The sequence below is a fragment of the Mus pahari genome, chromosome 17 (genome assembly GCF_900095145.1).
Source record: "Mus pahari chromosome 17, PAHARI_EIJ_v1.1, whole genome shotgun sequence".
Classification (NCBI taxonomy): domain Eukaryota; kingdom Metazoa; phylum Chordata; class Mammalia; order Rodentia; family Muridae; genus Mus; species Mus pahari.
In genome coordinates this window covers 6,638,487-6,662,058 of record NC_034606.1, presented here as the reverse complement: position 1 = coordinate 6,662,058, position 23,572 = coordinate 6,638,487, and the positions used below count along the sequence as shown (strand labels likewise).

The 23,572-nt window shown below is 44.1% G+C and overlaps 1 protein-coding gene across 2 annotated transcripts in view; it reads left to right on the top strand.

Moving 5' to 3' along the window:
- The window catches only part of Dpys (dihydropyrimidinase), a 78,534-nt gene extending 54,962 nt beyond the window's left edge, over window positions 1–23,572 (top strand). Inside the window, exons 8-10 of one of the 2 annotated variants that reach the window (XM_021216782.2) lie at window positions 13,544–13,751; window positions 21,549–21,694; window positions 23,157–23,572. In XM_021216782.2, coding sequence (XP_021072441.1) covers window positions 13,544–13,751; window positions 21,549–21,665 — 325 coding nt within the window. In that variant the 3' untranslated portion in view covers window positions 21,666–21,694; window positions 23,157–23,572. The remainder of the gene's footprint in view (window positions 1–13,543; window positions 13,752–21,548; window positions 21,695–23,156) is intronic. The other variant, XM_029548075.1, reaches the window with a different exon arrangement.

Genomic DNA, 23,572 nt, shown 5'->3' with positions numbered 1-23,572 from the left:
TAGAGACAGAGGAGAGGAGAGGAGAGGAGAGGAGAGGAGAGAGGAGAGAGAAAAGGCTAGAGAGAAAGAGAGAAAGAGGGAGAGAAGAGAGGAGAAGACAAAGAGAGGGGAGAGAGGGGTAAAAGAGAGGTGTAAGAGGGAGACAAGAGAGTGGGAAGTAAGAGAGAGGTGGGGGCTGAGTAGCCCTTTTTATGGTCTTCACTGTTGCTAGGTAACTGCGGAGGAGTTTAGCCTGAAGGTCAAAAGCTTGGGCCATTGCTTACTTGACTACTGACCATGCTTCTCTTGTTGGGGGCTGTGGGGGGCAGAGTTCCAGGAGCATGAGGGAACACCTACCGAGTCATGTAGGTGAATTATGACCATCGGGGTTCAGACCTCAGCTCAACTGAATACCAGCCTGCAATTCCCCACATCTCCCCACCTTCCTTCATTCCGTGCTTCATTTCACTTGAAGCCAGAGGTAAGTACAGTGTTGAAGGAGGAGTTGAGAGGTCAGAGATATGAAGACGTTATCTTAAAATCCTCAACATGTCTAAGAACCTAATTCCTCTATGGTAACGTCATGGACCTAATGAGCAACCTTACCTCATTTGTGTGAGAAATAAGAGACAAGAAAAGTTTAGTGATACAAGAGTAGCTTGCAGTGATTTAATAAAAGACCCAAAGTGTTGCTCTGATTTCAATTTACCAGCATCTAATTCTAAATATAGGGCAAACCCATCACTTCTCCTCTGCGCATTTATCACTTTTCTGGTCCTTGTGAGAACGTTTTGTATGCAAGGTCTGAAGGAGAGCATAGTGAAGTGTTTCATAGTGACACAGCCATTGACGGCCTCTCTGGGGAAAATGTGTTAGAGAAGCGGATGCTGATTAGTACATTTTCCTATTTAAAAAATTTATGGGCACCTGGAAACATCTTTTCCAAAGATGGAGATTTTGATATGTTTTGACCCCTAGTTTTTTTCTTAAGTCACCCTAGTATTTCTGGAAAGATCTGGGGAAGAATTTCAGGAAGTACATTTAGGCCCGGACTTGTTGGAAGTGTCACTTCCAGCAGGAAGCAGCACACTGTGACTGGCCTCTTGGTGTCTGAGTGACAAAGACTCCTGTTTATGGAAAGAGGTGGCTGACCCAGTTTCCCTGAGCCTCCGTGTAGTGAGGATTAAATAAAATAGGGTTCGACTTGCTTCTAATGTCAGTCTCATAGATAAACATGCGGTAAATCAAAGCCATGACTAAATATCTTATCATCACATTCATCAGAGACACCCTTGACCACCCTTTGAACCACTGAGATGCTACTAGTTAGTAAATGCAAGGAAAACAGGTGACTTTGAAGGCCAATCATTTGAGATTTTAAAAGAGAAAGAAAGAAAGATCCTTATGAGCAACAGTCCCAGATGTAAGCCATCTAGGATATGTCAGGATTTGTGTGTGCACGTGCATCTGTCTGTCCGTCTGTCTGTGTATATCCATACACTTCTCACACATACAAGTAAGACTGACCTTTCGCACTGACTGGGGGACTGGAGCTGCAGTTCCATTCTCTGTGTCTGATGCTGCTGCCATGGAGAGACAGGACTGACAGGAGAAAAGCAGGACAAGGAAAGACATAGATAAGGGATCTCAGAGACAGAGTGACACGCACAGGTCATGTGTCTTCATTGCTGTAGTACCACTGGTCATGGACCCAAGCACACATGTGTGCCCCAAGAGCTAGAGGACATGAAGGAAGACGCAGGGCAGGATGAGCATTGTAGGTCGGAGCCCCGCCTTCCTACCACTCAATGTCTCAATAGACAACTTCACCTCCTATTTTTATTGCAGAGAATGTACCAATGACAGAACAACGAAACGATTACTCCCACGTCTAGCTTGGTGAACTAGTGAGTTTTCTGGGGCTACTCTCACAGGAGGATTTATGAGGGGCTACTCACAGCAGCATCACTGAAAAGCCCCGTGCCCCAGTATGGACGAGGACTCATGGAAGTTGTATTGTGAGTTTCCTGTGTAACTATAGGCAGCTACACGCAAATGAGTCCTCTCTCCACATCGGGTGTTTTCTGGGTACACCTCCAGGGAGGGGCTTCTGAAGTTTACAAGTTCCATGAATTTCCTGCATCATACGTTTCTTGCAAGTCTCATGAGCTAAGCCCTTCCTTTATGGCCATGAGGGAATTCTTTAATCTGGAAGAAACAGCTGTAGAACAAGAGTGCAGTACACAATGACTGCCTTCACCTCCATCCTTTGAAACACGTGCTACTATCCACCTGAACACCCATTTCCAGGATCCCTCTTAAGGATGAGGGCACAGAGATGGAGAGTGTTTCTCCGTTCACCCAGCTGAGAAGACCAGGGAAGAGCTTCAAAGCAGGCCAAGTGGGCTTCATTGTGTATGCACTTTAGCACTGTAAAGGCACAGCCTCCCCAAAGGGCAGGGAAAGGGCGCTACAGACCCCCAAGTTACGGTGTGGTCTCTGGTGCTGGCTGGCTGCTTGTAACCCCCATCCAGCTACTGGTGAACACCGTAGCCTTGCTTTGCCTCATGTCCTCATCAGCCATGAGGGAATGGTTATAGTCGCCCTATCAGAGCTGCTCGGTAGAGGCAGGGAGCTGATCGACATGAATTCTCTCCAACAGAGCTCAGAATTTTAGCCATCCCACGAACTAGGCTATTATTTCCCCAGCTTGTTCAAGTCAACGGATCTCAGAGTATCTGGCTGTGACAGATAACTCCTCATGCCTCCCTGGATGTCATTGCCTTCCCATCTCAGCTCTGGATGACTTTGCCCTCAGGCTTGCTCTGTGGAGAAAGCTGAGTCAGACTGGCAGTCTGCATTTCTGCAGGTTTTTTGTTTGTTTGTTTTTTAATTTTTCCCCCCAACTTCTCGTCACAGGGAAGCCTTGTACCTGGTTGAGATAGCCACACTCCCTCGATGCCCTGGGTGCCAGTAGCTCATCAGTTATGCTTAGAAACGGTGCCATTTGATCTGGGCTCAGCTCAAGCCATACAGTGTATTGCTAATTGGGATTTAGGCTGTGCCGTAGGTTCGGAGACCCTCAGAGATCCTCTACATCAGGAGGGTAGATGAAATGCTAGGATGCACCAGGCAGAAGACAGAGATGTGCCTGTCTCTGACTTTCCATCCCGCTGGGAAACAGCTAACTATCCCAGAATCCCCAGGGTTCTGTTCGTTCCAAGAAGCGAAGAGCATTCGGCTATTGGGTTTTGTTGTTGCTGCTTGTTTATTTGTTTGGTTTGGTTTTGAGCAGGACCTGTGGCGGCAGGAGGAGCAACCTGCATGTTTGGCTTCTGGTTCTTTGGCTTAGAGCCTGGGTGACTCATTCAAAGTCTCTCATTCTCGTCAGTTTCTACTTCTCCATTCGTTAGAAGGACACAGGAATGTGGGCGGTTGCGAAATCAAGTAAAGCAAGGTGCATGAACACACTCGGGCCTCGCAGGGGCTGGGCCAATGCCTAGGACATGAAGTTGCCGCTAATCGCACAGCTAGGCCCACGACTTCCGGGTCATGGCTGCGGTTGCTCTCTTCCTCACTTACTTCCTTTTCTTTGCTCCCTTTCTCTCTCCCTTTCCATTCTTATCTGCCATTTTTCCCTTTTGTGGCTCTCCAACTTGCTTTGCTTTAATCTTCATCCTCCACGCCCTAGAAGTGTGGTATGTGGTTTTACTCCCCCCCCCCAGACATTTAAAACATCAGAAAAGTTTTTTAAAAATGAGTGACTGTTCAAATACTTCTTGCAAGCTTCATGAAACACAGGTCTCTGCTGCTCTGCTGCTCATTCCTGCTCCTGTAATGTAGTCGCCGTCATAGATAACATCTAAGTGAATGAGGGTAACCAATAATACTTTATTTGACAGAAGCAAGCTGCAGGCCAGCTTTGGGCTGCAGACCAGGAGCTGTAGTTGACCAACCTTGCCTTAGTTACTGGACATTGCAGATTCCTCACACTGAACAGCCATTCTCTGACATCCTCATCTCCACTGCGACATCCAGGAAGCCTTCGGGGCCTCTTGGGACGTTTTTCCACAGTTCAGGGTTTAGATAGCAGTTGAAGCAGTGATTAGAGCCTGGCTTGGGCTACCTATCAAGTTAGAGGTGATTCTGGGCTGCAGAGAGAAACCCTGATTCAAGAAAAGAAAGAAAGAAAGAAAGAAAGAAAGAAAGAAAGAAAGAAAGAAAGAAAGAAAGAAAGAAAGAAAGAAAGAAAGAAAGAAAGAAAAAGAAAGAAAGAAGAAAAAGAAAGAGAAAGAAAGAAAGAAAGAGAAAGGAAGAAAGAAAGAAAGAGAAAAGAAAGAAAGAAAGAAAGAAAGAAAGAAAGAAAGAAGGAAAGAAGGAAAGAAGGAAGGAAGGAAGGAAGGAAGAAAGGAAGAAAGGAGGAGAAAAGTGTTCTTTCGTTCTTTGTTGCATGTTTGAAGTAGCTACAGAAAATCTGTTAGACAGTTGGCTGTAAGTAGCATCATCAACTTAAAGCTGAGTGGTGGCTTTGAATAGTCACCACTGAACAAAGAAGTATATAAGCATAAGGTGGCACCTGCATATTGAATAACTATTTTTTTCCAGTTAAGTATGCACAGCCTGCAATGAGGTTTAAGCAGGGAACGTTTCACTATTAAATGGCAGTATTCTACCCAGAGTTCTATGTTTGACTTTTGTGTAGCTGTTTGCTGCAGGTTAGAATTGCCTGCTGCCATTTTAAATCATGGCAGCTGGAATCACCGAGACCTTCACTATATCAGGCCTGTGATGACTCCTTGTGAAAGGAGGGGGTCACAGGAACTTCTGTAAGACTCTCCCTAGATGGCTTAGTGAGTGGAGGGGCTTGCTGCTAAGCCTGAACACCTGTTCTATTCCCAGGACCCATCTAGGCTATTTATAAGATGGTCCTATGAGTCCCTTCCTTGATTGAGATTTTCCAGCCTCAATGGTCATGCTAAGAGTTTTGCCATCAAGGGCTCACTGGGAATGAGAACTTACTTCAAACACTTTATTAATCTAAAGTGGACTTGAAACTCCATTGTTACTTAGTAGATGACCAACAGCTAATGTATCTTCACCAAAATTCTGCCCAAATGTTGCCTGTGAGGAACAAAGAGACCATGTTTAACACTTGGAATTGTGTGAAAGAGGCCATAGTCTCTCTTCAGCCCATTATTCAACTCTCTTTGCTACAGATACTCTGTGGATCCAAGTCTTTAGCTTTCCTCCAAGTCTTTAGCTTTCTGGTTATTGGCATGACTATGGTTATCTGCATGGCTGTGGTTATCTGCATGGCTGTGGTTATCAGCATGGCTGTGGTTATCTGCATGGCTGTAGTTATCTGCATGGCTGTGGATATCTGCATGGTTCCACCTGTTCCACTCCCTTTGCTTACATTCCTCTGTCAGCAAGTATGCTCATTAACAACTTCTCTTCCTTCCTCTTCCTCTTGTTCCTCCTCCTCCTCCTTCCTCCTCCTCTTCCTCCTCCCCTTCCTCCTCCCCACTCCTCCCCTTCTTGATTTTTTTTTTTTGGGGGGGGGTTGTCTCCTATGGTAAGGATGGCAGTAAAATAGGTCATCTTCTTCCATCAAAATTAATAGTGAATTTTGAACCCCTCAGCTATTTCTTGCCCCCATCTTCTGTTTCCTTGGGGAAACATGGAGTTTCGTGAAAGAGGCTCATGGAGTATTTTTAAGAAGGGCATTGCATGGTTTTATCCCAGTCGCCTCCTGTGTAAGAAGACAACCCTTTCCCTCTCAGGCCGTGCCTGGGAAATATGTCAAGAGATGTCATCTATCAAAGGCGAAGCAGTCCCCCAGGAAAGCCACAAAATTATAAGGCCATTTCCACATGCCGCCCCAGGAAGCTATTTCTAACTCTTACTGACTGGCCAGGCCAGTAGACTAGCCTTTCAAAAACCTAATAATCATCCTTCATCTTTAAGCACTTACCTGTTCAGTATTCATAGGATGTGCCTCCTCGTATCCTGCTAGCTTGCCTGGCTCACATTCAATTCCTATTTCTTCACAACATTAAATTATTTTTAGTTTCTCATTTTCTGAAAGCTAGTGATTAAAATATGCAGTATTTATGTTAAGTAGCAATACAGAGATTTGCTAATAACTTACTCTCTTATAAATGAGCATGCATACAAATACCTTCTAGATGTTCAATGCTGTGAAGTACATGGGGTGAAGGACATAGAACCTACCCCAGATTTCTAGTGTCTAACACTCTTTATGCCGCTGTGATCTATACCACCAGCCGTGGCCTATATTTCAGTCCAAAGCAGAAGAAGAGGGCACAGGGTTGGTTAATTCCATCAAGTCAATGTTAGGGCAGCATTTTTTTAGGAACCTGTGTTAAATGTTTTGTCATCAATGAGTATCAGTTGGGTTCCAAGCTATTGTCCGATTTAGATTAATGATGTGGTTGAAGAGTTAGATTCCCATCTTCTTTTCTGTGGGAAGCTGATGTGGAAGTCTGAACAGATGAAAGAAGACTGATGTGGGCGGCAACAGCAGTAAGAACAGCCCTGCAAATGCCGACAGTGTACTTGAGGTAGCGCCTGCTAGCATCGACAGAGACTTGCCTACTCTGCTCTTCATTTACGTAACTTGTCTTGTCCATGGAGCTGACAGAGAGGCAGTTGCAACACACATCAAGAAAAGCAAAACTCTTGTGCTGTGATCACGTTGAGAGTGACCAGCCAATTCCAGCATAGGAAATTTTACGAGCATCTGAAGTCCTTTGGTATCACGCAGAAAACAGACCAAGAAACACCAGAAAGGATGAAAGGGAGTCACTTCTTATTTATTGTCTGGGGGTGAAGAATGTTTCCAGCAACTGTACAGCTTTGTGGGAGGTGCACAGCTTCTGAAGCCAAAGACACAAGATTATATCATATATGCTCATAACTCATATCCATACCTCTGCTTCTTGAATGTAGGCTGTGTGCCATGGGTGAAGTATTAGTCCATTTTCAGCCTCAGCCTCCTCCATAGCACAGGAATAATAATTGCACCTACTTCCTAGGCAATAGAAAAAAATTTAACAATGAACTATTCCTGTTTCATGCTGAGTACACAAGGTGTCATAATGTGGAGAAATGAAGTATGCTTTTAAAGATGCCACTAATAGCACTGAGATGATTGTATTGACTTTCTTTCTGTATTTTGGTTCTCCTGGCAATCTCCTAGGAATCCATTCATGCCACGGATAAAATGAAGGCGTTAGAAAGAATACAGTAGAATGGCTAATCAAGTCACTTTTCTGGGGTCAGGGAGACCCGTGGTGCTCTAAGGACTGACCCTTCCCTGAGGATGTTATCTTGGGATGCTCAGAAGTGGGACTGATACCTGGCCTACCTTTGCTTCAGTGATCTCACCTGTAAAAGCAGGCGGTTGGCTGGTTGATAGAAAGCCACTTGCAAAGGGACAGAATGGCTTTTCTGCAGCTGTGATGTGAGTGGCATCAAAGCAATTGACTACGTCAGAAAGCAGCTTTGAGGTTGCTGCTTCCCAGTGGGCATCTGCCGCCTTAGATAAGTATAAATCATAGTGGGGACTCAGTAGACAGGGGTGATGCTCCCTTCATAATGAGACCTGTCTGTGACTCCCATGATACAGGTTCAGGGTGAGCTTGACAAAGGCCAGCTTTCCCCTGGTCAGTGGCCAAGATCTGCTAATGAGAAGACAACAGCCCACTTGACTGCAGGGAAAGAAGGGTGTTAACCACTGGGCAGCTGGGACAGCTATCGGTCAGTAATGAGATGGATGGATGTGCACAAGATCCTCCGCATGTCTGTGAGGTTGGAAAAGGACCTGATTGCTAGTCTTGCAGTTCTATTCTGCGCACAAGTGAATGAGTCTTGTTTCATATCCGTATCTGTCCCCTCGGCACATTTGCTTGTAACTCTCTACTCAGGCCATTTGAACTCTGCCTCACAAATATCCATGCAATTCTCTCTCTCTTTTTAAAAAAATTACTATGAATAATTGTACATGTAAATAGCATTTGGTGTAAATTTTCCTACATTATCTATATTCCTTTATTGATCAAATTCAGCCTCATTGTCTGCCTGTCTGCACCATTGCAGCCTCTAATAATTTCTATTATATTTTCAGGTCAACATTTTGTTTGTTTAACTTCACATCTAAGAGATGATGAGAGCCATTTGTGGTGATCTCATTCCACTTAACATAGTACATTCTACTTGTATCCACTTAGTAGTAAATAACAGTACTTTGTTCTTCTTTATGGCTGCGTAATACTCCACCGTGCATATTTACTAGGTCTTTCAGGTGTTAACAAGCACTAGAGCTGATTCTGTAACTTGGCTGTTGTGAATTGTGCTGTGATAAACAGCATGCATTAAATGAATTATTCCCCTAAGGACACATCCTCTGTCAGTCTTTGACAGCAGATTATAGTAACCGACTATGCTTACTGATGTGAAGATATAGTTTATGAAGGCCAAAGGGAAGTCTGAGGCTCAGTGACTGCTTTGAAAGGAGAGAGTCCGGAGTATCACAGGAAAGTCTATAACAGGATGTGGTCTGTTAAGGGAGGGGTTGTATCTTCTAAATATTTCAATTTTTCCTGTTACTGGGAAAGAAGACATGCCCTCCCCGCTCTTGGTTAGGGAACAGGGGGGTAGCATGGCGGATTCCTCACCAGATTCTCTCCAGTGAGGAAAAGAGGTTTCTTAAAGGAATCTTGGAATTCCGTGGGAGAAGACTGCTCGGGGTGGGACAGCAGCACCCCCAGCTCGGAGTCTGTGTCCTGGTCTGCTGACCTCCACCATGACTTATCTTAGACTCGGTCCCTTGTAGTCAAAGCCAGGGTATGCACGTCATTGTCTTTGTCCTTATTAGAACATTGTCCACAGGACCAAACCGACTGACAGGAGATTCTAAGTCTGACCTTGACCTTCACAGCAAAGGCAGCCTCTAAAATGTTGAGGGATGTGACATGAGGGATGTCACATGAGAGATGTCACATGACAGTGCAATAAAGACAAGCCGCAGGGAGCTGCTTGGAGAAGAACAGGACTTCTTCCAGGTGCTGTGACACCGGTCACAGATGAGGCCAGAAGACCCATGCATGGCACTCAAATCCGTCCTGAGCTCCTTGGAGGATAGCATTCAGGTGACTCTGGACTTGACATAAAAGTAGAGCTTCAGGTCTATATTTCTGAGATGGCTGTGAAAGGAAGATTTGGTCAACATCCCAGAGACACAGTAACTGCTTCCTTCCTCAAACGTCTGTCAGGGTATTTTATCACAGCGACAAAAGAGTAATGGAGCCACTAAGGTTGCCCACACAGGCTGTTCTCCAGAGGTGAGAGTGTTTCCTAACCCCTTCCGTGTCTCTAGGGGTCTAAGTATATGAGCCTAGAGCAAGCTCTTCAGCAGCTCCTCGTCAGTATGAAACTTAGCTTACACCTGTGGTTGATAATGCTATTACTGCGGGCAGCAATGAACCCATTTCATGTAAAGGCTAAGATGCCACTGAGGACGATAGCTGTTACACCTTTACTTATTTATTCCTAATTAACATGCACCACTTTCCAGAACAGTTAAGCACTCAACAGAACTCCTGGACTGTGTATCCACTTTCTATTTAATTCAACATTCTGTTTCCAGAACAGTCATGTCTCCAAGGTTAGGAAATAAAACTGACCCGAATAAGCAGGAGAAATATCTTGCAATCCTTTTATTTGGCCATTTCATATTTCTAAAGCACTTACCATGCGATGAGCATCAAACTACCTGGTCTGTGACTTAGACTGTATACCAGTAGGAAATGAGCCAGATTCAAAAGGATTCAGGAGACCCTGGATTAGAGCTGGGTTCTGGTGCGCTCTGACTCAGAACAGGGAGGCCCTGGTTTCCACTCTCAGAAATGCAGAGGTAAAAATGAAACAAAATAAAACGCAGAGAACTGGAAGCTCCAGGGGAAGAATGAGGCAGTTTTGCCAGAGCTTGGGGATTGGATTTGGGGATGCACGGTCCGTTTTGTCTTTCATTTGGAACAATTGTAGCTATTCATGGGATCTAGTGTGACAGTCAGTTGCATGTATGTACGTACCCATGTGATAATTAAAGCATGTATTTGTGAGAACACAGGCAGAGGGAGGGGTAGAAGTGATGAGGCATTCAGGGTAAAGGGTTGGGAGAACAAACATGCAGACATGATAACACTCCAGAGAACAGCAGACTTACAGCTTTGACTGGAAGGAAAGCGCTGAGTGCGGACCACACCCTGCCGACACCTTCCTTGTGAAAGCGGAAGCAATTCTTTCAGCTGCTGGTGACAATGCCGAATTTACATCATGTGTGAGTGTGACTGCATTTATATAGTGCCTGCCTTATAAGAAAGCATCTCCTGGATGTTATCTAATTGTCTCTTTCCCTTGCTAAGCTGGAGGGTGAGAAAAATCAAAGTAATGTCCTTTATCTGGTATGAAGCAGAGAAATCTGATTTGATGTTATTCTGTGTCAACCGCCTCTAAAAATCTCAAGTCACAGAAACAGTGCACAAACGGGGTCCTCCACATCCACTTCCCCAGCCGCCTTTCATATTGCCCACGTGTGCATGTATTTCATTTCTAGAGGTGTTAATAGCCTGTTTTCTTCCTGTCTCATATAAGATGGTTTTGCTTCTCTGGAATATTCTTACTTCTCATCTTGCACAAATGCTAAATATTCTACTGAAGAACCAGTGGGAACTTGTTTGCTTCAGCTTCTCAGCAGTGTAGACAGACTGCGATGGCGTAGAACACACTGTCATAGAACACACTCCCCTGTTAGCGTGCGTTCCTTGGTTTCAGTGACTTTTGTGTTTCTTTCCCATTCCTTTTCTTCACAATGCCGTTTCAGTACAGATTTAAAATTTTTTGAGATCATAACTTGACCGATTCTCTCCCCTCTAAACCCTTCCACAAACATCTCCCCACTCTCCTTCAAATCCATGGCCTCTTTTCTTTTTAAATTAACTTATTATTTCATCAGCATTAATTTTTCTGTTATTGAAAGTAGACTTTTTTTATCAATATACCCTGATTATGATTTCCCCTCCCTCTACTTCTCCCCGTCCCTCCCCACATCTCCTCCCATCTGAGTCCACCCCCTTTCTGTCTCCCATTAGAAAAGAAACAGGCTTCTAAGGGACTATACTATGATAAAACAAAAACATGTCAGAATAGGGCAAAATAAACTAACAGAAGGGCATAGCCAAGAAAAGGCATAAGGAATAAACAGAGATGTAAAGACTTGCTAGTTTCCACATTCAGAAATCCCATAAAGCCACTAAACTGGAGGGCTGGGTGCATAGACAAACAACCTGCAGGGTAAAAAGAGAGAAGAAACATATATAAATAAAATAAAAAAAGATAAAATTTGAAAAGAAAAAAAAAAACCCAGACATGACATTGCAAGATGAAAAACACCTCCAAAGATGCCTGTGGGCTAACTCTCTGGTGGCCATCTATGGCTGGGCCTGTGGGCTGACTCTCTGGTGGCCATCTATGGCTGGGCCTGTGGGCTGACTCTCTGGTGGCCATCTATGGCTGGGCACACGGCCTACCCTTAAGAGTAGTTTGTTTCCTCAGTGAGATTCCCTTAGAGAAAACCAAATTTTCATTTGCAAGAAGTTGTCAGTAAGAGATGGCTTCTGGCTTAGAGATGGGGTGTCCATGTCTTTCAGACCATCAGCAAGTATTTTTAACCATTTTACCTAAAACCACCTCCCCAAAGCATCAGTTCAAAAACCTTTTTGTTGCGGAACTTGACTTATTTGGCAATATAAACTTAACAGAGTTCAGCCTTGACAAAAATGCCCATCTTAAACACCTTTGAAGACACTAAGTGACTCAGATCCCAACTTGTAACATTGTAAGATGATTTTAGTCCCAATGAAGACAGGCTAGAAGAAAGATCTCACAGGGAAAAAAAAATAAAGATGCACTTGGTCCTAAAACCTCCATCAATTATAAGCCTTTGATCTACCCCATCGAAAGACAGGGTTTGTCTGCCTCCCTTGTGATCTTTATAAAAAGCCGTTTGTCCTTTGAGTCCTCCAGTGAAATGGGTTCTTAGACGATGCATTTACAGCTCGCCTTCATCGCCTCAGTCCTTAAGAATGCTTTGCTGCTTAAATTGCTTTTTTTTTAAAGGCTTGGTTTTAAGCTTGATTTTGCTAGATTCTATCACCTGGGAAAAGCTTGGGACTTTCCTTTTTCCTCCTAGCCTTCATTCCCAGGCTTCAAGAAGCCTTGATCTGACAGGTGCACCAGAAGCAGGGGTCATCAGGAGTCCTCGAGCACTAGACAGCTCCAGTCTAAGAACGTTCATGCAGCAAGCTACAGTGAGAACACAGAATGGTAGCCATGAGCTGTGGGAGGGTGGCACCCAGGCTGCGGGAATTAACATTTGACACACTGTAAGGGCCACAGATGTCATTTTAACCTGGAGGTCTGGCCTTCCTCTATGTTGACTCCTTTTTGGCTTTTTTTCTTTTTAATCTTTTCTCTCCAACACACATTTCATCGTAACTCAGTCTGTAGCCAATGTCTTCATTTTTCTATTTAGTAAGTAGACACTTGAGCCAGCCCTCCCCTCCATCTCAGTGTGTGAAGTTCTGGCTATATTTATATTTCTTCCAACTTAGCAGGGATCTTTCCCACATTCCCTCACCTGTAAGAGCCTTTGTTGTAGCTTGCAAGGACCATATGACCCAACAGGTTCACTGCTGAGTCTTTACAATAGAGAAGCATTCACACATTGTATATAAAGTATTCTTTGCAAAGAAACACTCTGTGAGGTAATGTATCAGCTAACTGGCCATTTAGTCCATCCATACTGTTTACATCAAAATAACAAATTGCCTAGGGCAAATACATAGTTTTATCTTATGATGTAAAAAGTAAAATTAAACTAAGTCAGTGGGGTTGATAATGAATGTGCAAACATGTGATACAAAATGCTAAGTTATTTTAACATATCTATTCCCACTGTTCTCAAATTTCTCATTTGTCATTGACCAGGGGAAATCTTTCGAAACGTATTTCTTTTCTTGATAACTACCAAATTCAATTTAATAACTGTCAAGTAGTAGTTTCCCCGGAAGGCAGGAGTGAGAATGGATTTGGGATGGGATACTGAGAGAGCCTCGGCTACATCTGTCAAAGTCAACGTTGTGTAGAACTGAGCCAGCGTGCTCATCTGTGCTTCGAATGTCTTATAACTAAATGATAGAGATAGGGCTGCTGCTCTTTGAAATGCTTTTAAAAAATCAGTACGGCAGACATTGCCCTACCTCAGTCTATCTGTTTGTCACTGTAAAGAGTGGTCTCTTAGGTTTTCCTCTTCAAGAATTTGATAACTTTGCAGTAAAATGGCAATGGTTTGTTCGGTTCTGGAAGCCTCCTGGTAATGAGTTGAAGCCCTGATCTTGGAGTTCAAGATTTCTTCCAAGCCCTTGTAGCGTTCTGTATTCACCAGTGATGACCTGGGACTGTTCTGGTTTTACAAACACAGGAAGATCTCAGCCAAAACTCACCATCAGGCCGTTAACTTCAACATCTTCGAGGGCATGGTCTGTCATGGGGTGCCCCTGGTGACAATTTCAAGAGGCAGAGTGGTGTATGAAGCAGGTGTTTTCAACGTCACAGCAGGACATGGGAAGTTTATTCCGCGCCAACCCTTCGCTGAATACGTTTATAAACGAATCAAGCAGCGAGACCAGGTGAGCAGCAACAGTGACCAGCGCTATCTACACACCTTGGGTGTCAGGTTTGTCATTTATTGTTTACGGTGGTGGCACCATGTCAGAGTGCATTTAACATGCTCCTGGAGTGTCAAGATTGACCAGAAGAGGACAGGCACACCCCAGCTTTCAGTGAAAGAGGGAAACCCCTAGTTGGAGGTTTGTAGATGCATCTCTTATAGTTCTCTTGACTTTCTTTTTCAGGGTAGGGTCTTAAGCAACCTCTCATCATTAGGTGTGGGTCTTCCAAGAACCAGGCATCCAGATGGATCAAGAGTGGGGTTTGTTGGAGACACCTGTGAGTGAAAGTTAGAGAAGCTGGGAAGACACTGAAAAACACAATTTAAGGATGACCTGGGAGCCAGGAGAAGCCAGGAAAGGGAGGGACACGTTCTAGAAGGCTGTACAGGGCACATCAGGTTGAGTTCTGTTTAGGGAGAATCTTTAGGTCACCTCTGGATCTGGTTGGTTAGATCCTAATGGTGGCAGTCATTGGCTGCAAGCCACCATGGAGGACGTGGTCTCCCTGACCTCACACTATTGTGGGTCTTAGTGCTGCAGCTGTGCAGTGAAAAATGTGTTCCCTTTAGTTAAGAATCTACAAGGAGATTCCTGAGGGTAACCACCAGGGATGGGTGTAGTTTGGAAAAGGGAGATCTGAATATGCACTCTCCCTTGCCTCCCCATGTCCTGGCAGCATGCCCGGAGCAAGGTCCCTGTCATCCTTAGGTCTGCTTTCCACCTGAAAGTTAAACATCTTAACCCTCAAATAAGAGTTTGAAATGTCAGAATTAATAAATGTCAGTCCCATCTCTTTGCTTTCTCAGTTTGATAATGGATTCTGTAACAAAGGCTAAGAATCTTTGTAACCATTCAGTGATTATATAAAAACAGTATTTGTTTTGAATTTATCTTGTGTTTTTCATATTTAGTTTATACAGTTTTAAACAGTTTTTAAACTTCACCAAATGGACTAAAATACTGTTTAAATTCTTTTAGATGGAAAAATCTAGAACTCTGCATTATGAGGGTGGGGAGGCAACTCTGTACTCTTTGCACTAACAAAGTTGCTCAGAGCTGCAGTGCTGACCTCACAGAGCTTGCCTTTCTGCTCCCCACCCAGCAGGCCTCACTCATGTTTACCCCCAACCCCACCCCACCCCGCCAAAGAGCCCTGTAACCAGCTTTCTGTCAGGAACTTCCCCTCTTCCCACTTTTCAAATACGTACTCCCCTCCTGCAAAGTTTCTCTAGCTGTTTTCCAATTCATTTTGTTTAATTCTTTTTTAAAAAAAAGATTGATTGATTGATATGTATGTGAGTACCCTGTTGCTCTCTTCAGACACACCAGAAGAGGGCATCAGATCACATTACAGATGGTTGTGAGTCACCATGTGGTTGCAGGGAATTGAGGTCAGGACCTCTGTAAGAGAAGTCAGTGCTCTTAGTTCCTGAGCCATCTCTCCAGCCCTCATTTTGCTTAATTCTTATGGCCTCTTTGATTGCTGTTTGATAGTTTGTGAGTTTGTTTGATTTAGCAATACCCAGAGTCTTTTACACAAAATATCTCCACTTTTCAAATAATTTCCTAAGGTTTTGCTTAGGTAAACCAGTGCTCTTAAATACTTTAAATTCCTCCCAAATACTACAAAATTATTTTTATCTTTCCCCATCCCCTGCCTTTTTTTTTTTTTTTTTTTTTTTTTTTTATTCTGGGTACCACCTAGAATGAGCCTAGGCCTGTGTTGGACTGAGCCACACCCTGACCCTACAGTCAACACAGCCTGTGCTCAAGTGTTGCATTTGCTGTGGGGTTAATTTACAAATGTTGACCTTGGAAGGTAACCAAGGTAGCTGTGAGGCCCCTGGGGTTTTCTGCTGGTTTGTGTGCTAAGAAGAAGCAGCTCTAACGTTTAATGAGGGAGCATTCCTGAAGGCTGATGGTGGCAGCACAGGGAGGTGAATGAATATTCAAGGAACAGGAATTGGAGAGAAGCCATTAAGGCATTAAGAGCATTTGCTGATCTAGAGGACCCAAGTTCTGTTCCCAGCAATCCCATAAGATGGCTGACTGTCCCCTGTACCTTCAGCTCTGAGGGATCTGATGCGACCTTCTAGCTTCAATGAGTACCTTCACCCATGTGACATACACATACCAATAAAAAACGAAAATAAAGAGCTGGCTCAGCAGTTAAGAGAAGGCACTGTTGTTCTAGAGGCCATGGTTCAGCACCTATAGAGCTCATAACCATCTGCAGCTCCAGTTCCAAGGGGTCTAATATACTCTACTGCCTTACCCGGGCCACAGGCATGCACAGAGCACACAGACATACATGTAGGCAAAATATTTATACTCATGAAATATTTTTTAAAAATTTTAAGTACAAAATAATAGACATGTATCTAAAGGGAAGGGGGCAATTTTTTAAAAAATTATTATTATTTTGGAATATAGGCAGCTAATCTTTCCCATAACATTTTCAGTAAAAAAGAAGACATTAAAGGTACTTAAATTTTTCTCTCTCCATCTCCCTCTCCTTTTGGTATTAGGCAACTGCTCTTTTCTGGAGCATACAGTCACATTGAACTTTAGAGAGAAATCAGAATAGCCTGCTGGAGAAATATATGGTTTCAGGATACTGCTGCCAAAGCTTTTAAACTTCTGGTATCTTTGCAGTGATAAGCCTAATTTTCCTTCTAGATAAGAGAAAATTGAGCAGATGACTGACTGGGTCCTTGAAATGGGTATTTTCCGTTTTCAACATCATAGTTTGTCAATGCCTCTCTCAAGGTGGTAGTGTGAGAAAGTCATTTAACTCATGTCACCACCTGCCATACCGTCCTGATTCTCTGGCTTGATGGCTAAGAAGCAGCCAGGGTGGAGGGAGCACCGGTTGGAGCTGCCTCTGGCTTGAGAGAGGCACCTGGTGCGGTGCACCTCTGCCCAGTCCTCAGTCACTGATGCCAGTTTGGCGGCCGGGAAGCAGATGTGAGGGTACACTTGCATTCCAGAAACACCACTACCACCAGAATGCTAAAGATGGAAAGGAAGGAAAGAGGGGAGCTTTCTGTTAATAGTCACCAGACCACTAACGCATGAAAGGTACTTTCTCTGAGATCTGAGATCCTCCAAAATCCAAAAACTTTTTAAGAGTTGACTTGAAGCACTGGGGAACTTCAAAAGTCCAATTTTATAGCTAGGAATGCCCAGTCAAAACACCTAAAAATATGAAAGATGTCTGGTCTCTAGTATTTCGAGGAACACTCAACCTGTGTTCTTTCTTTGCTTTACCTAACCATTCAACATCGTTCTGCCAGTAATAATTAGCGACCATCACTTGGCTGTCATAGTTTAATTCTCACAACCCTGGAGATAAATGGTAGTGGTCCTATTTTATAGATTAAGAGGTAGAGTCTCACTATAAAGCATGTTAATCACAAAGTTTTAACCTTACTCAGTGTGTAGCCCCGCCTCCTACCTCTTGATGGGTTTGCAGTCTTCCCTCTGCAGCATGGAGGGGCTCACTTCCCCTCCTGCTAACAAACTTAACAGGAAGCCATCTCCAACGTTAGAGGGTTCAATGTTGTTGCACTGCCCTTGTTAAGAATAGTTCACCGCATATGTTAAGAATTATAAAGTACATACGTTTTTATTTTGAGCCTCTTCTGTTGAACCCAGGGGCTGCCCATATTGTAGTGACTCATGGGAAAACACTGGGTGGCTTAGCTTAATATGTCCAAAAGCCCACATCACCACCGAAATTCACTAGGGGTAGGCTGAATTTCTTTAGCAAGGGGCTGTCATCTTGCTCTCCATGGGTGACATGGTATCAGTCATTCCATTGAAGTCGAAGGGGTCTTTTCCATTGTTCTTGATGTCTTCGGAAAATCTGGTATCCCTTCATTTCTCTCTCAGATAATACAGTCACATTTTTTTTTTTTATCAATTTACACGTTCCTCTTCGCCCGATCAACTAACCAAGAAGCATTTCTGTAATTATGTAGACATAATGATGATTACAATTAATGTTTATTCATAGCACTGAATATAATTCTCATTTTTGTCTTTCTATTAACACAGCACAATGACAATCATCATTAAATATGATGAACTCAAATTGAACTCTCATCTGCTAAAATAATCCACCCATATTCCACTAAGTGAGGGGCTCATTTTGCTTTTCATGGCACTTAGGGCGCCCTTTCGAGTGCATTCACCTGCAAATCATCTTGTTGAATCACGGTACTCCTGAGATGGAAACTACCGGAGCTGAAGTGTGATTGCCAAATCTCGGGGAGAGGCCATGACCTGTACCAGATGTGTCCCCAGTGTCTTGAGATGCAACCTGAGAGAGGTGTTGAATAATTTAAAATAATGTTGCTCTCAAGAGAATGACAAACAGTTCCCAGAGGTCTATATCCAAGCACCCTCCCTTCCTTTCACAAACACTGTTGGTCATCAGGAAGAGTCAAGATACATACTATACATAGGATATGGGACCCAGGAAGGCAGCAGCCATTGATCCCAAAGGCTCACATCCTGCCTCTTTACTCCAGCTCCTAGTGTGTAAGTCCTCCTTTGTGACCCACTTTTACACATCTCTTTGCTATGCTTTTCTAGCTATTTGGATCGAAGGATCTGGAATGGGAGAGTTGAAGGTTGGAGATCAAGTTAAGAATCATCAAATATAGATTTACATTCCCCAGTCCAAGCTCACCAAGGCAACTGTTAGATGGTGATAAAAGAGGGGTCTAACTGATGCTCAGGGAGCCCAACCTTCAGTGAACAAGGAAAAGCAAAACCACCCGGGGAGCTGGAGAAAGCTGGTCTGTGAGGCAGAGCAAGTGAGAGCAGAAGTCCCTAAAGCAAAAGGAGCTTGAATACACTTACTGTGTTCAACCAGACCATCTCAGCCTTCATTCAGGCCCATGTGCCTTATGCCTCAGCAAAAATCTGCTGGGATTAAGTATCCTTTCAGCAGGAGACATTGGGATGAAGTCTGTGAACCAATACTGTAATCTCTGATCATCGATGCCTGGTCCCAAGGAATCTGGGCTCTGTATTATGCTGGCATTTTATATATCACATGGAAATTTGCCATTGTGACTAGAGGAGAGGACCAAGACTCAATTTGCTAAAAAATGGTTAGTTCCATTTACTTAGAAAACAAATGTTCACCTGGGAAGTGCTGCAGAGTGAGTGTTTTCTTGTCACAGTGAATATCCCTTCAGGCTCCGAGAAACACATAGAGCAAGACGTCAGGAGGAACATCTACCAAGAGTAATGGACCAAGCCCCAGATAAGGGGTGCGGATGATTTGGGTCCAGCTGGAACAGAGCTTACCTACCTCTAAGGAAGGGAAAATAACAAAAGGGTAAAATTTCTGGGAAGCAGGAGGCTAGACCTTCATTGTCATGAATTCCTGCTCACTTATCTGATCGCATGAAAGGCTGTGCAGTATAGGGTGGCAAGAGAATTGAGAGGCATTGATTTATTTCTAAGGTGGCAGTGGTAAGAGCAGCCTCCATCTCCTTATCATTCTGGTACAAAACCAGGCTTTGCCTACCCAAAGTGCCTGAGGTGGATAAACAGTAGAACCTCAGTCTGGACCTGGCTGGCAGGACCGAGACATAGATGGTGTGGGCAAAGTGGGGACTGCCAGGCTACTTGCTGTCCAGAGGCCTGACCAGGATAGTGACTGAACAGCTGGAAAGCAATTATTAGATACCAGGTGACCTGAGACCTGGACACTGAATGCAGTTAATGAACAAGAAAGGGTGGTCCTGAAAGTAATACATGGCGATGGGTACATCAGAGGAGCGTGGGGGAAATGGTGTCAGGCTGGATCAGAACATCTCACAGAAGAAGGAAACACCCTGACTCTCTGCTCCAAAGATCGTTTTCCTCACGTTTTTGGCATATTGCTTATATTTATTATTATGAAACAACAGAGTAATCTACCAAGCCCCAATCTTCTGGGAGAGACAGACAAGGCAACAGCAACTGCAGAACACACTGCTGTGTGTACCCAAGAGTCCCCAAGGGAGAGACAGTTTCAGGTCTGGTGTTTACCTGGGCTGAGCTATAAAAGACAAATGAAAGGGAAAGAAAAGGTCAAGCATGCTAGTCTGTGCTCAAGCCTGAACTGTGACTTCTGGTGTGGGTCCTGAGTCTGCAGCTAGGATCCACGGAAGGGATGTTTAGAGCAGCTGACCAGTCTGTAGAAGGCAGTTCTCAACCCCTTTGGAGAGAACAGCTAAGATTCTCTAAAACCACAGACATTTACATTATGATTCCTAGCAGCTGCAAAATTACACTTATGAAGTAGCAATGAAAATAATTTTATGGTTGGTGGTCACCAATACATGAGGAGCTGTATTAAAGGGTTGCAACACTAGGAAGGTTGAGAATCACTGCTCTAAAACAAGCCCACCATGAATGAGGAGGACCCAGCACACTTGGTGTGGTCTGTTCCAAGGGACACGCAGAAGGTAACAAGGGAACCTAGCAAAGGAGTGAAGGTCCAGGAACTGCTGTAGAGAGAGGAAGGTGGAGCAGGGTCTGGGAAGTGCCAGGACACACACACATGCATGACAAAAGGTCTGCCCGCTGTGTTCTTCCCCCAGAGCAGTCACTAAAATACACCATGGGGTTAGCCAAGAGGAACAGAGAAAAAGGCAAGACCCACAAGAGAGGGTGAAAAGAAGCTGTGAGGAAATCTTGGTTTGCTTGCAGGGCCTGCGTTATGGAAGCTTACGATGTCAGGTGCCTTTCCCATTTCAGAAGTGTCCTGCTTTGGACGATAACTACACAGGGTTCAGCTTGCTGTGGCAGCTAGAGTCTCAAGAGGGAGACGCACAGGGGTAAAAACCTGAGATGAAGGATGTAGTCAGAGTCCATGGGATTAGGCAAGTTTAAAGTTTCAGATGTGACATCTCCAAGTGACCAGAGCATCACGTGAGTGGCATATGTGGGAAATGGACACTGTCTGGCTGTCTGGAGATGATGATAGAACCAGAATGAAGGAAAACCATGACAGGAATCAAGCGAAGTCTCTGATGGACCTAGGACAGGTGTAAGGCAGAGGCAGGGGCAGAGGCAGGGGCATTCACTGCCTGCTACTCCAAATGTACTTCAAGAATGGGAGAGAGAGCTATGGGGAATGGTATGGGATTTACAGTGTAAGGCCAGGTGGAACAATTCCCAGCTTTCTTTCTTTTTCCTAGGAATTTTTTTGCTTGTATATATTGGTGTTTGAATGAGTGTAGACACATGTATGTACATACATGTATGTGTATGTGCACATGCCATTCATGTTGAGGCCCAAGGTTGACCTCGTGTGCTTTCCTCTGTTACTCTTCCATTTTTATTTCATGAGGGAAGGTCTCTCAGCTGAACCCAGAACTCGCTAATCAGCTAATCTAGCTAGGCAGCTTGTCCTGGAGAGCCCTTGTCTCTGCCTCCCGAGGGCTGGACTTACAAGCAGCTTCCCTCCTGCCTAACTTCTACCTGGGTTCTTAGGATACAACTCTAATCCCCAAGCTTGAGTGACAGGCACTTTATCCACTGAACCATCTCCCCAGCCCTCGGGTCTTTCTGTGATGCAGATAACACCAACTAAGAGGAAACCCAGAGGGTAAGAGGATAGGATGCGTGTCATACACTCACAGAGTTACTGCTCTCACAACTCACACTAACTTGGCTATTCAAGAAGGTAACTTGGAACTCAGGAAGTGAGCCCAGCACAAGAGAGAAACGGAATGTGGTTCGTTTCAGACCTGTGCACCTGTGCCGGTGAAGCGCGCACCCTACAAGGGAGAAGTCACCACACTGAAACCCAGAGAGACAAAAGAAGATGACATGGCTGGAACCAGGATGCAGGGACACTCCTGATCTGGATGCTGAGGTTAAGCATGTGCAAGGTAAGTGTTCTGGAGCAAGCGAGTGAGTATCAGCAAATGACCAGCACATAAAATCAGCATCTCTCTTCCCAGACTTTTGAAGAGTCCAGAGCTTCAGAGTAGAAGGAACGCTGATAAAGGCCATGAGAGTCAGAATGATAGATGCGCCTTGATTAGATGAAACAGGCCTTGAGCTAAAGATTCATTCTGTAGAATGTGCGAGAATATTCCAAAAGAGCCCAAGAGAATCCTCTATGAGTGCAAAGCAGTGGGCTAGTCCAGGCAGAGAGCCCAGCCTGCAGTACTAAAAGCATGTCCCATGGTTAGTATTTGAAAACCAACTAACTTTATGTGGAAAAAGGTGAATCTTTGTATTGTACATGTGCTGTGTTCTATAACTTAGAATGCATGGACAAATGAATACAAATGAGGAAATAAAGGGAAATTGCACAATTTTGGTTAAGTTTTTCTAGAAGTGTTTGGCAGTATTGACACGTAGTTTCTGGAGTAGTGTAGACCTCAGTATGGGAAGACCTGGAAACACTGTCCAGTCTCGTGATGTCACTGGACGTGCAGAGCTTTCTGTTTTGAAACTCCCACCACTTCCCTCTATTTTTCTATTTCTTTCCCTCCATTGTTTTCTGTTCCTCCTTTGCCAAATCAGTATTAAAGGACAGTGCTACAGTGTTAGCGTCTCTATGAGGTCACTTCCACTGACTCGGTAAAAATGCACATTTTCACCACTTGATAGTGAAAATCACATACTTGTGATGTATATATATATGCTTCAACATGTAGCAATCTGAGGGAGACTTACACCAGCATGCATGTCCGGTTCACAACCTGTGGGTTAGTCACAGGTTGTTAGTACAGCCTAACACAAAATCAGTTGTTTTCTTGGGAACTTGATTGTACATTTCTCAAGTGTAAACTTTAGAGAGGACAAATATCACAGGGTGATGTCAAAGGGTCAGATGCTGCTATTAGAAGTTGATGGGGGTATAGTGTGTGTCAGTTGGAGCACTGCCAGACACAGGTCTGGTTTTCTATATGCCCTGCCACTGCACACATTCACACATTCCCATCTGATGACCTGTGCATCCCTGCTTGAGCCTTGTGACCACGGGGATTTGGATAATGAGCACCGAGACATTGCAGACCTGGCTGCCATGTGCACAGTGCTCTCTCATTGTTGAATACTGTCTTTTTTTTTTTTTTTTTCCCACCACCAGCCTCAAGCTTCAGATTTTCTGTCATTTCCACATTTCAGGAATTATCTGTGTGGTTCAGAAAGACTATATTTAAAATCCTGGAGATTAGCAAGAGAAAGGCATGGTGTTGGATGTGCTCACATGCTCTTGGAGCTTTTGTAGAAGCCCGCCCAGTGTTTACTTTGATTAGAACGTTTCTTGGCGCTAGCTTGAATCCAGTGTCTCTTTGTGAGGGAGAATGTTGCACTGAGTGCCTTGTGTTCTCTTCAAAGGCAGAGGCAGAGCAAAGGCTCTGAGGCGCCCCTTCCCACCATGCCACCAACCCCTGGAGAAGCACCTGCTATTTCAACTCCCCAAGATCCTTTAGGAAAAATCATTGCTCTAGGCCTCTTTGATTTTTTCTCTCAGAAGCAATAGCTGTCTGCCTCACTGTGCCTTTGTTGTTGTGGAAGACTGAAGATAGAAATGAGCATCACTGGGACGGGACGTCCGCGGGAAGGCCCACTGGAGATTCCTTTCAAATGCCATCTTTCTGTACACTAGATTTCTTTCTTTGGATTTTTAAAGATTTCTTCCCGGTATAAAGGTTTTGTTTATTTGTTTTGTTTTAATGTCTATATTTGTTTGAAAAATCACTGTGATTTTACATTTCATCACAATTAATAAACATTGGGAGCGTCATTCTGTA